General features: G+C 42.1%; 1 protein-coding gene across 3 annotated transcripts in view; it reads right to left on the bottom strand.

Moving 5' to 3' along the window:
- Positions 1–13,152, bottom strand: part of espn (espin) — a 186,688-nt gene extending 173,536 nt beyond the window's left edge. For all 3 annotated transcript variants that reach the window (XM_060931530.1, XM_060931531.1, XM_060931533.1), the window contains exons 1-2: positions 12,924–13,152; positions 12,468–12,783 (exon numbers count right to left, since the gene is read on the bottom strand). In XM_060931530.1, the coding sequence (XP_060787513.1) occupies positions 12,468–12,783; positions 12,924–12,940 (333 nt within the window). In that variant the 5' untranslated portion in view covers positions 12,941–13,152. The remainder of the gene's footprint in view (positions 1–12,467; positions 12,784–12,923) is intronic.
- Between the last annotated feature and the right edge of the window lie 285 nt (positions 13,153–13,437).

Here is a 13,437-nt window from a genome sequence, read left to right as displayed (position 1 = left end):
TACTGCTCATCTGCAGTTTGCTAAAGACCATGTGGACAAGCCAGAAGGCTATTGGAAAAATGTTTTGTGGATGGATGAGACCAAAATAGAACTTTTTGATTTAAATGAGAAGCGTTATGTTTGGAGAAAAGAAAACACTGCATTCCAGCATAAGAGCCTTATCCCATCTGTGAAACATGGTGGTGGTAGTATCATGGTTTGGGCCTGTTTTGCTGCATCTGGGCCAGGACGGCTTGCCATAATTGATGGAACAATGAATTCTGAATTATACCAGCAAATTCTAAAGGGAAATGTCAGGACATCTGTCCATGAACTGAATCTCAAGAGAAGGTGGGTCATGCAGCAAGACAACGACCCAAAGCACACAAGTCGTTCTACCAAAGAATGGTTAAAGAAGAATAAAGTTAATGTTTTGGAATGGCCAAGTCAAAGTCCTGATCTTAATCCAGTCGAAATGTTGTGGAAGGACCTGAAGCGAGCAGTTCATGTGAGGAAACCGACCAACATCCCAGAGTTGAAGCTGTTCTGTATGGAGGAATGGGCTAAAATTCCTCCAAGCTGGTGTGCAGGACTGATCAACAGTTACCGGAAACGTTTAGTTGCAGTTATTGCTGGACAAGTGGGTCACACCAGATACTGAAAGCAAAGGTTCACATACTTTTGCCACTCACAGATATGTAAATATTGGATCATTTTCCTCAATAAATAAATGACCAAGTATAATATTTTTGTCTCATTTGTTTAACTGGGTTCTCTTTATCTACTTTTAGGACTTGTGTGAAAATCTGATGATGTTTTAGGTCATATTTATGCAGAAATATAGAAAATTCTAAAGGGTTCACAAACTTTCAAGCACCACTGTAGGTGCTTTGTCAGGGTGGGGAAAGAGTGTTACAATTAAAAAAAGAAAAGAAAATGACAATGGTTCTTTTTCAGTTCAGTTGTGTTTCATTTTGTAACATTTTACCAGGTGTTTATTCTACAGGTTCTAGAAGTTGGTCAGTAAATCCAGTCAGTTGCTTCAGAGGCATTAGGTTTTGTAAGCATTGTGACAATAATACAACGACGCGTTGACAGGAAATGTACTTTTAATACTTAAGTATTTTTAAAAGCAAGTGCTTCAGTACTTTAACTTAAGTAAAAATTTGACTGGACAACTTTCACTTGTATCAGAGTAACATTTGACTAGTGGGATCTGTACTTTGACTTAAGCAATGAAGTTGGGTACTTTGTCCACCTCTGAACATCTCATTATTACTGCTTATGTGTCACATAAACCAGGGTCAGGAACATGAAGAGGAACATAGTAGTAGTAGTAGTAGTAGTAATAATAATAATAGTAATAATAATAATAATAATAATAGGGCGATACGGTGGTGTAGTGCAGCGTTTCTCAACCTTTTTTCAGGTCACGGCACCCTTCAGAAGTATACAAATTCTCAAGGCACCCCCATATAAAAAATATACGCAGGTCATATTGTGACATGGGAAAGGGGGCCGTGAGACAAATTATGATGATGCACGAGGCGGCGATGATCTGCATTAGTGCAACTATCGGCTTTTGGAATTTTAATTCATCTCATTATCTCTAGCCGCTTTATCCTTCTACAGGGTTGCAGGCTAGCTGCAGCCTATCCCAGCTGACTATGGGCGAAAGGCGGGGTACACCCTGGACAAGTCGCCAGGTCATCACAGGGCTGACACAGACACAGACGACCATTTACACTCACATTCACACCTACGGTCAATTTAGAGTCACCAGTTAACCTAACCTGCATGTCTTTGGACTGTGGGGGAAACCGGAGCACCCGGAGGAAACCCACGCGGACACGGGGAGAACATGCAAACTCCGCACAGAAAGGCCCTCGCCGGCCACGGGGCTCGAACCCAGACCTTCTTGCTGCGAGGCGATAGTGCTAACCACTACACCACCGTGCCGCCAGGAATTTTAATTCATTTTATTTATTTCAATGTTAGAATATATAATTTTTTTGACGGCACCCCTAACAAAGCCAGGGTGCTACGGCACCCCGGTTGAGAAAGGCTGGTGTAATGGTTAGCACCATCGCCTCACAGCAAGAAGGTTCTGAGTTCGAGCCCAGCGGCTGGCAAGGACCTTTCTGTGTAGAGTTTGCATGTTCTCTGCATGCTCCGGTTTCCCCCACAGTCCAAAGACATGCAGGTTAGGCTAACTGGTGGCTCTAAATTGACCGTACTGTAGGTGTGAATGGTTGGTTGTGTCAGCCCTGTAATGTGATGACCTGGCGACTTGTCCAGGGTGTACCCCGCCTCTCACCCATAGTCAGCTGGGATAGGCTCCAGCTTGCGTGCGACCCTGTAGAACAGACCTGGGCATTTTACGGGCCGCATCCGGCCCTTTGGTTCATTCTGACCGGCCCGCGTAAGGTTAATTAGAAATTACAAAATAAACATATTTTCTAATTTTACCTCATGCATGGACTGATGTGCATTGCTTTTATTTTGAAGTTGTGTTCAACAAAAATGCAATGCGTGCGACATGAACATGACATGAAATCCCACGAAACCTAATCCCGCGATAACTACTTCCGTAATTTGTCCAGACCAACCACAAACTTGTACGTCATCCTTCAAACGGTCCAGCCAATCACATAGTGTGACGTCACCAGCAGGCGCCGGAGCCCGAGCCGATCTGTAGATCTGATACCTACACCGAATCGACATTGTTGCGAGCAGGTCACAAGAAGACTTTAGCCCCCAAAATGTCCGCAAAAAGAAGAAAAATAGATGCCGAATGCAGGGCTTTCAACAAAACATGGACTGCTAAGTATTGGCTCTACCTACATACGTGAACAAACATTTTCAGTGATGAAGTTTAACAAATCCAGGTATAGATCCTCTCTCACCAATGATCATCTGTCAGCTGTGCTTCGCATCTCCACCTCAGACATTCAACCTGACTTTGATGCACTCGTTAAAGACCAACAGAGACTAGATTTCTCTCACTGAACAAATAAAAAACTGAAAAACACCAAATGAGGGGATTAGACTACAAATGTGGGCATCATTATTATAATATGATGCATCTTGCTTGATATTTGGAGTAGAAAGACAATATTGTGATGTCTTTATTGTGTTTTGGGCTGAATGTGACTGAAAAAAAAAAAAAAAAAGGTACAAACGTTCACATTTTGTTAACCATTGTTTTGGGAAATTTGACTGAATAAATTACATTTTTTGTAAGGCAACCTCGTTTTTTTCCATACTCTTACCAGCTTGTAAAAACAATGTTATTTACTGCTTTATATAAAGAAATGGGTGGCACGGTGGTTAGCGCTGTCGCCTCACAGCAAGAAGGTCTGGGTTCGAGCCGCGTGGCCGGCGAGGGCCTTTCTGTGTGGAGTTTGCATGTTCTCCCTGTGTCCGCGTGGGTTTCCTCCGGGTGCTCCGGTTTCCCCCACAGTCCAAAAGACATGCAGGTTAGGTTAACTGGTGACTCTAAATTGACCGTAGGTGTGAATGTGAGTGTGAATGGTTGTCTGTGTCTATGTGTCAGCCCTGTGATGACCTGGCGACTTGTCCAGGGTGTACCCCGCCTTTCGCCCGTAGTCAGCTGGGATAGGCTCCAGCTTGCCTGCGACCCTGTAGAACAGGATAAAGCGGCTAGAGATGATGAGATGAGATATAAAGAAATACAATTAATATTATGCAGCGGTCTCAAAAGTAGCCGGTCACCGGCAGCAAATCGCCGGCTATGGCTTGTTATGCCGCCGGCTATTGTCAGTCGAGTCACAAAATTTAATATTAAATATTTCTGACAGCAAAAAAAGTTGTGAAGGTAAATTACATCCACTATGTCATGTATGTCCGTTGCCGCGTCAACTGTGTTTACATCCTCGACATGAGTGCAGCCATTACTGCCACCTGTGTTGCCAGATTGGGGGGCTTCCAGCCCAATTTGGGCGGTTTTAAGTGCATTTTGGCAGGTTTTGAACATATTTTGGGCTGTAAAACGTCAGCAGTATCTGGCAACATATTTTTTTACTTAATACAAGAAATTAACGGATGCCAACGTTTTTGCCAAAATGGTATTTTATTTTCCATTGTTTAGGCAGCGTCAGCATCATACTGTGAGATTCTGTTCAAACTGTTTTTTTCTTCTATGAAGCCTGAGCCATTTATTTTATTAGTTTATAATTATTGTTTAATTTAGTCTTCAGGAGAGACTGCCTGCACACAGTACTAGTATTAATAGTTTTTTTTCTTACATGAAAGCTGAGGCATTTATATTATATTTTAAGGTAACTTCATGTTGTGCTGTGAGGTTCTATGCACTTTAACTTTTGAACCAACAGGTGCATTTGGATAAGTAAAGCCTATTTTTCTGCATTTTTGTAGTCCTGGTAATCTTTTATATTGGTAAAGTTGTTTATAGGACCATTTCTCAGTGTCTGTTTTTTTAATCAATAGTTTTTCAGTAATAACTTAATATTTAACATATCACTCAATTTTAAACAACCCCCGCGCCTCCCCCATGGCTTGCCCCCATAGTCTCCAAAATTTCTGTGGGAAACACTGGCGTGCGTAACAACGCTAATCAAGTTTAAGCTAGACGACCCGCCTCAAATACCTGTAAATGTTATCCCAATTTTAGATCACCTGTTCCAAACCATCCCGCCCCATGAAAAAATTGTACTTGCATATCTATCTATCTATCTATCTATCCCTGCACGCTTTGCGTGCATTATGTCTGCCGCTGGCAGACATTTTACCATTTTGCACCCTGCTGTAAATTATTTGTACCCTGCTATTCTCCCAAACTTTGAAGCCCCTGATTATGCAGAATTTAGTTCAGCCTTTTGGTCCGGCCCTCCACAAAATTTTCTGTTTCTCATGTGGCCCCATGGAAAAAATAATTGCCCACCCCTGCTGTAGAAGGATAAAGCGGCTAGAGATAAGGGTTGTTTTACAATCAGGGTACAAAGTTTGTGTCACAGGGGTCCAAAATTCAAATTGATTCAAACTGGTTCTTGTACCAGAAGGTCCTGGGTTCGAGCCCCGGGGCCGGCGAGGGCCTTTCTGTGTGGAGTTTGCATGTTCTCCCCGTGTCCGCGTGGGTTTCCTCCGGGTGCTCCGGTTTCCCCCACAGTCCAAAGACATGCAGGTTAGGTTAACTGGTGACTCTAAATTGACCGTAGGTGTGAATGTGAGTGTGAATGGTTGTCTGTGTCTATGTGTCAGCCCTGTGATGACCTGGCGACTTGTCCAGGGTGTACCCCGCCTTTCGCCCGTAGTCAGCTGGGATAGGTTCCAGCTTGCCTGCGACCCTGTAGAACAGGATAAAGCGGCTAGAGATAATGAGATGAGATGGTTCTTGTACCAGTTTTTAAGTGAAGGACAAGTTAAAGAACAGATAGGCATGTGTAATAGTTTGTATTATAACAAGATTAAGTGTAGCTTTAAGCAGGGCTGGGAGAAACAAATGAAGTGATTCTCGGAGGACTTTTTTTTTTTTGACAATTCAGAATCCACTACTTCCATAGTGCTTTTAAATATAAGGCTGTAAGCTTTGTGTTAGTTGTCTCTAATATTTATGTCCCAATATCTTGACCACATTTTAGGATGAAAATAATCATTTTAGATATGTTATTTTATATTGAAAAATTAGCTGTCTCGGAGAGGACTTTTTTGTGGTGCAATTACATACTAATTTGATCAAAATAGTCTGAAAACTTACTGGCATTCAACATTAAAACTTAACTATGTTTCCAATTATATGGAACCAAATATGTGTTTTATGGTATAAAGAATGATTTAAGTGCATCCCTTTTGGAGCTACCTGTGGTCAAAAAAGCACTTTTTCTAAAGGACACGAGTAATTTTGCTAAATATGACATATACTGCCATGCATTCACCAAAAATAACGTCATCACCACATTTTTTTTGCATGGTAAATAGAGCTATCACAGGGCTACAATAAACAACCAAGTTTATTTAGTCAAGCCTTTTGATATTGAAGATAATAAGTGTTAAATGTGATTTTTAGCTTGCGTACCCTGACTGTAGAAAGACACCAGCAGCTTCTGACACAGATCGTTTTTCCTGAGTATTCTCAGGAAGTGAAGATGTTGTTGAGCTTTCTTTACAGTTGCCTGTGTGTTTAGTGACCATGTTGTGTTGTCTGTGATGTGGATGCCCAGAACTCATTCAAACTTCTGGGCATCCACAACTTCACTTCCTGAGAATACTCAGGAAAAACGATCTGTGTCAGAAGCTGCTGGTGTCTTTCTACAGGTCGACAATAGAAAGCATCCTGACATACTGCATCTCTGTGTGGTTCGCGGGGTGCTCTGCTGCCGATAAGAAAGCTCTGGAGAGAATCATAAAGACAGCAGAGAAAATCATCGGCTGCCCCCTTCTCTCTCTGTCAGACATCGCACACTCCCGTGTTCTCTCCAGAGCACGAACTATCATCAAGGACAATTCTCACCCAGGTCACCATCTGTTTGAACTGTTGCCCTCTGGCAGGCGTTATAGGTCCATCAAATCCAGAACCACTAGATTCATACTGGTAAACAGTTTCTTCCCATATGCCATAACATACCTAACCAAACAGAAATGACAACTGCCTAAGCCACCCTCTCACTTATGAACGCTTCACGTTGTACTTTTTATTCTTGATTGCGTTCTGTATGGAGCACTTGCATGTGACGTCACAGCCGATCCAGATTGTGACAGACGCCATTTTGTTGGTCAAACGCCGTATTTCCGCCTTCTACTTCTGCCTTTTCTTCTGGAAAACCCTACTATATACAATTCTACTACAACGGCTGCGGCTACAAGCTCTCCCTACCTGTGCACGTTTATGTTTTTTTGTGTGTATTTTTGCGTGTTGTTCGTCTGTACCGGACTTCAATATCCACTACAACCGTATGGACTTACTGGACATTGGTTTCCAGCAGAAAATGACGGTTTGTAGCGATTTCCATCGCATGCACAACATTCCGGACGAGATAGCGAGATCAGCAGGGTCTCTGTGGATTGTTATCGGAAGCAAAGCGAAGGAGGCAGCGTCGGGAGCGGAAGCAAAAGCGAGGCTGCAGGCAGAGCCGGCCTGTTGACTAAGCTCAGAAAACAGCCACTCAAATCTCCACTGCCAAGCCTCTACCTCTCCAACGCCAGATCCATGGTAAACAAGACGGACGATTTGGAATTACAGCTGGAATTACCTTATTCTATTCTATAATCGGCTGGTCAGTGCTATACTCAATACTTAAGTGACTTACCCGTCCAGTGAGGATTCTTGTTTACAAGATGCCACATCTGAGTCGCTGACAAATCCTGAATTTCTGTAAAGATAACTGTCCAGAGATTTATAAGCACGCAGTGCTTCACCACTGAACAGCGAGGGAAAGTTGATGAGGTAATTATACACGTCTGAGTATTCCACCTCTGGCAGTTCAAAATCCACTGACATGGTCGTGAAAACTCCGTCCGGTAAGCCATAAGGGTCACTAATCTGTAGATCGTTTATTTTAGACATATATCTAGTTATCTGTTCATTAGAAAAATGAGCCGTGTAGTCCGTCGGTTGAAATTGATCCATTCTGTACACGAGTGCAGCAGTATTCAGCGGTGTTTTTTACCGACAAGATGGCAGCTGTTAACTTTCCGGTCACGTGACCGCAAGATCTCTATAGATGTTGTTGTTTTTCATTGTTTTATTGTTCTATTTATTGATGGTATTGAGTACCAAGTTGGAGTAGCAGCATAATTTCGTTGTACTTGATGTATAATGACAATAAAGCACGGGCGATTGCTCTAAGACAGTGATTCTCAAACTGTGGTACTCCACTGTGGTACTCCACTGTGGGGCTCCATTCTAGTGGTACGCCAAAGAATCACTTAATTAAATATAAATAAAATAAATAAATAAAATAAAACGTGAAATACTATCCATAATATCCGAATGGATGAAAATATCTTATCAACCGATGACAAGAAAATGAAAGGAGATACAAATTAAGTTAATAATTTTAAAAAGTTTGCAAGTGCTTCTGGGTAGCCATACCTAGTGTACGTACGCATTCCCGCCGGTTCCGCTGACAGACGGTTATCCGCCATTGGTAGACTAGGCTGTGATGGGAAAAGGTGGAGGTGGCTTTGCTAATTATGACAAGTACGACAAAATTACTGTCGTGGCTTAAATCCGCGAATGGGAGCGTGGATCAGGAGAGAGGGAGAACTGAAGAGGACGTGTGTGAGCCGAGCGCAGATGCTAACGACAGTGGCAAAACCAGCCCCAGAACTGCTAGCAAACGGCAAAAACCAGTGAGGAGGAAGTATGACGAAAAATACATAAAACTGGGATTCATTTGGAGCGGGACAGAGGAGCTGCCCAGGCCGCAGTGTGTTGTATGCGGCGACGTTCTGAGCAATGAGTCCATGAAACCATCGCATCTCAAACGGCATCTTACAACCAAACACACAGCACTAAAGGACAAACCAATGGATTTTTTTTTTAACGAAAACGTGATGAACTGAAGCAGTCCAAGTCCACCATTCTGTCCTATGGTACACCCGTAGCCAAAGCACAGGAAGCTTCATATCGTGCCAGCCTCCTGATCGCCAGAGCCGGTAAGCCGCACACAATCGGGGAACTGCTGTGTTTGCCATTAGCCAAAGAGATGACACGCATCATGTGTGGAGAGAAAGCTGCCAGAGAGTTAAACTTGGTGCCGCTTTCAAATGACACCGTGTCAAGGAGAATAAACGACATGGCTGACGATGTTAAAAAGACACTGAGTGCATTAAGAACAGTAGATATTTTACCATACAGCTTGATGAGACTACAGATGTTGCAGATTTGGCCAATTTATTTGATTCATTATTTAAGTACAGTGTTTTATTTTCCTATATTTAAACACAGTGTTGCTGTTCAAAGTACTGTGTGTAATGTTACAGTGGCCAACAATATTAACTATACTTGTTAAATAAAACCTCCGCCTTGTTTTAATGAATACCTAGGCCTACTACGCTACTGTATTTTAATGTTGGTCATTATGGTGGCACTTGGAGAGCCAAGTATTTTCTGAGGTGGTACTTGGTGAAAAAAAGTTTGAGAACCACTGCTCTAAGACAACGAGGGAGGCTCAGCCTCCTCTAAAAATGACGAACATTGTGTAGGATGAATTGCGCTAGGCTTATGTTATAGCCGACCTTATAACATTGCTATTTCAAATCCAGAATCATAGAAATATATGTGCTCAACCCACTACAGTGCGAAATCATTCCCTTATAACTTTCCCCAGTTCGCCTAATGTGTGCGTGAGTTTTTCCCCCTCGTGACAACACGATGCAGCCCAGCCTCAGTGGATTGGGAGCTATGTGCTTGTCAATCTCAAAATGCAAGACGATTATTGGACAAATACTGCGAAACCGCCCACCCCACGGAGTCTCACGGACTCCCAGCCTCAATGGACTTCAATGGCATTTGGGAGCTATGCGCTTTTCAATCTCAAAATGCAAGACGGTTATTAGACAAATACTGCGAAAATGCCCGCCCACGGACTCCGAGCCTCACATGGGAGGGACATGGCAGTTTCCGCAAGGAGACTGGTGATTGGTGAAAGCGGCCGGATATTTTCTTTGATTGACAGCTTGTTTCAACTATAGACAGGCAGCGGTACAGTGTTGCCAGATTGGGCGGTTTTAAGTGCATTTTGGCGGGTTTTGAACATATTTTGGGCTGGATAACGTCAGCAGTATCTGGCAACATCAGTTCAGTCCCATGCGGATTCGTAAGTGCTGTGTTGTATTGTAAGAGATCAGCTTACATTTCGATTTCATTCATTACATATGGTTTCTACCAGCTTTTTTAGTTTGTATATATTTTCATTGTAAATAAAGTGTAAATACAGTGTTGTCAAGTTTGCTATCTTAGTTCCAGAAATTTTGTTTATTTGAGTGACTGAACTTGAACTTGAGGGGGCTAGTCAGCTAGCAAGAAAGCTGCGCACGGATGCCAAGCATTGCTGATTTAATTTTGGCGAAGCCATTTGCCAGTCTTCCTTTCAAGGAAAAAATTAAAATTAAAGAGCAGGGTAGACCAACGCCTCAAATTGACTTGGTGAAAAAGGTAGGGAATAATACTCGTTCCTTTCAGCTCTCCTGGTATGAGAAAGTGAATTGGCTAACAGCAAGTGACCCACATCAACAACAGTAAATAGGCTACTTTAGTAATATGTCATGGATGGACCAAAAATATAGAATCTATTTAAAATGCTTATGCTGAGTATATTATATTGGAATATATGTTTTTCTGGATATGAATTAAACACAGCTACAATTTGGAAAACATTTTTAAACAAAAACACAGCCGATGTCAATTTTTAAAACAACATGCCACAATTTTAAAATATAAAATGTTAAAATATACCCCTCCCCCCCAACACCACCATCATGTATATAGGACAGTAGGCTAATGGGCCAAAAGAACCTGTTATTTCACAGTTTGTGACGCTGCCAACAATCAGCCAGCTCAGAGGCAAGAGTATGGGCAAAATTGATGCGTTTTTTCTTTTAAAATCTGGAAATGGGCAATTCCATGTAAATGTCAACCTCACCATGCAAAAATAAAGCAACATGTAATACATCAAAACCACTCCCAGAGATATCACCTAGGCCTGTATTTTACAGATGTGAATAAGTTGAACCAATTTGTAACCAACCTAATATGCCACTGTCAGTCTTTTCTTATAATGTAAAACCCAAGCTAAAATCAACTTTGATCATGTACAATTCTATATTATTGCCACAAGCCACAGAAATGTACGCTAAAATCCACAAAACAGCAAAACAATAGTCATCCTAAATATTATTTAAGAACTTTGATAGTTTTAGCTGATATTTAGAGTTTTTCAAAGGGTTATGGTGGTTAAATTGCTGATTTTCTAAGCATATGCCATGTCTATTTCAGACGCATCACATCCATAACGGAATTTCGTCACATCCATAACGCTGACTTTTCCTTCCGAAACTCTGCATGAAATACAAAATATTTTAAACAAAGATTTTTTTAATATTCACCTTGGACCCCTCTATCAAATGGATACGAGCAATTCCAGCGTTATGGATGTGACATTTGGACTCAAAATGGCAACAACTGACCTAGCTCATTTTTATTCCTTTCCAGTATTTTAAAATTTGTTGTATATTTTTAAGACCTCTCATATTGGAGAAGTCATGGGAAAAAAAAGAATTCCCATAGTACATTTAGAACTCTAGAAAATGCCAAAAAAGACATGCGTTATGGATGTGACGGAAAAAATACCCCATTTCCAGGGTGACTACACATATTCATCAAACTCTGTGAAATTGCAAACATAATATCCAAATGCAGGCATGCATTTAATAAAGGAGTCTTAGCTGAAAATAAAAAAAGCCTTTGTTTAAAATATTTTCTATTTCAAGCAGAATCTAGGAAGAAAAAAATCAGCGTTATGGATGTGACATAATTCCGTTATGGATGCGACGCATCTGAAATAGACATGGCATATGTTTAGAAAATCAGCAATTTAACCACCATAACCCTTTGAAAAACTCTCTAAATATCAGCTAAAACTATCAAAGTTCTTAAATAATATTTAGGATGGCTATTGTTTTGCTGTTTTGTGGATTTTAGCATACATTTCTGTGGCTTGTGGCAATAATATAGAATTGTACATGATCAAAGTTGATTTTAGCTTGGGTTTTACATTATAAGAAAGACTGACAGTGACATATTAGGTTGGTTACAAATTGGTTCAACTTATTCACATCTGTAAAATACAGGCCTAGGTGAGATCTCTGGGAGTGGTTTTGATGTATTACATGTTGCTTTATTTTTGCATGGTGAGGTTGACATTTACATGGAATTGCCCATATCTCCATTTCGACATTAGGTTTACAATTTCACAGAGTTTGATAAAAATGTACAGTCACCCAAGAAAAGTGATACTTTTTCTGTCACATCCATAACGCATCTTTGATTGGCATTTCCTGGCATGCCCTAGATGTACTATGGGAATTGTTCTTGTTCTATCACTTCTCCAGTATGGTACAGCCTTAAAATATGCAACAGGCTGTTTAAATACTGGGAGACAATAAAACATGCACTGGGTCATTTGTTGCCATTTTGAGTTCAAGTGTCACGTCCATAACGCTGGAATTGCTCTAATATCGTAACCGGCCAGCCTCCCGTTTGCCACTGCAATAAAGGAATTGAATTGAATTGAATTGAATAACAACCCGTAATGAGATGAGATGAGATGAGAGGCCCCAGGACAGAACCCTGAGGCACACCTGAAGTGACAGCATAGAGGTCGGATTTGAAAAAGTTTTGAGCTGTATGAACGGCACGGCACAGCACACCGTGCAACCCGAGTTGGGTTGGTCTTTAAAACAGAAACTGGGAAGGAAAAAAAAAAAAAAACAAGCATGACACTCACCGAAGCTCGGCAGCCTGCCTGAGTCAGCAGCCACTGCAGGCACGCCAGGTTCCCGGTGGCGGCTGCGTCATGAGCGGGGCTCGCGCCGTTGTGCGCCAGGCTGTTGGCCAGTAAGCCTGCTTCTCCCACCAGGAACTGGAGGCACTGGAGCTTCCCAGCGCGCGCCGCATAGTGCACAGGCGTCGCTCCGAGCGAGTCCTTTACCTCACTACTGAGCACTTTCGCCTCGAACTGCACTTTCAGAGTTTCTATTTCGCCTTGCCTGGCGGCGACAAGCGTCGCCTCGACGGTCATAATGCCTCCTGGACCAAGGTGACTATTCATGCACCATTCAGCATGGAAAGAAAAGAACCTCAGGTGTCGCAAAATGCAAAACAAAACAAACAAGAATCAGAATTGATAGGTTTTCCCTATCAAGAGAAGTAACACCACCTCACATGGCCATGTTCTTGTTACCTGTTCGAACTAATCATGAATAGACGACCTAGCAAACCCGGTCCATTTTGTCAGAACCCGGCCGGGTTGTCTGACGCTTCCTTAGAATCTTCCAATTCACGACACCTGGTACCTGTTTCCGTTATTCTCACAGACACCGCGCCTATCTTTTCTGGTGATGAATAGTGACAAGTTATGAAGTGTTTTCTTCTTCAGGACCTTTTGGATGCCCTTCTCTGCCTCGACAACTTGTTAAATAATCCATGAGAGAAGGAAGGAGGGAGGGAGGAGGAGGAGGAGGGCTGGCTGGCTGCTTTGCCTGTTACCTGCCTCACTCGCACCGGCTCAGTGTTAAAGGGGCAGCGCGTGCAACAACGCCATGTTTTTCACAAGAGTTCACTATCGGCGCGCGAGCTCTGTCCAGTTCACCACTCTGGTTTAGGTCGCGCGCGCATTTCAAGTTGATTTCACTCAGTTTGTACCATGTAGGATTGTATGCTTGCCTTTAAAAAGATAAATACTCTACTGTTTGAAT

This window comes from Neoarius graeffei, chromosome 10 (genome assembly GCF_027579695.1).
Source record: "Neoarius graeffei isolate fNeoGra1 chromosome 10, fNeoGra1.pri, whole genome shotgun sequence".
Classification (NCBI taxonomy): domain Eukaryota; kingdom Metazoa; phylum Chordata; class Actinopteri; order Siluriformes; family Ariidae; genus Neoarius; species Neoarius graeffei.
The sequence above is the reverse complement of the archived record's forward strand: the minus strand, read 5'-3'. Positions and strand labels throughout refer to the sequence as shown.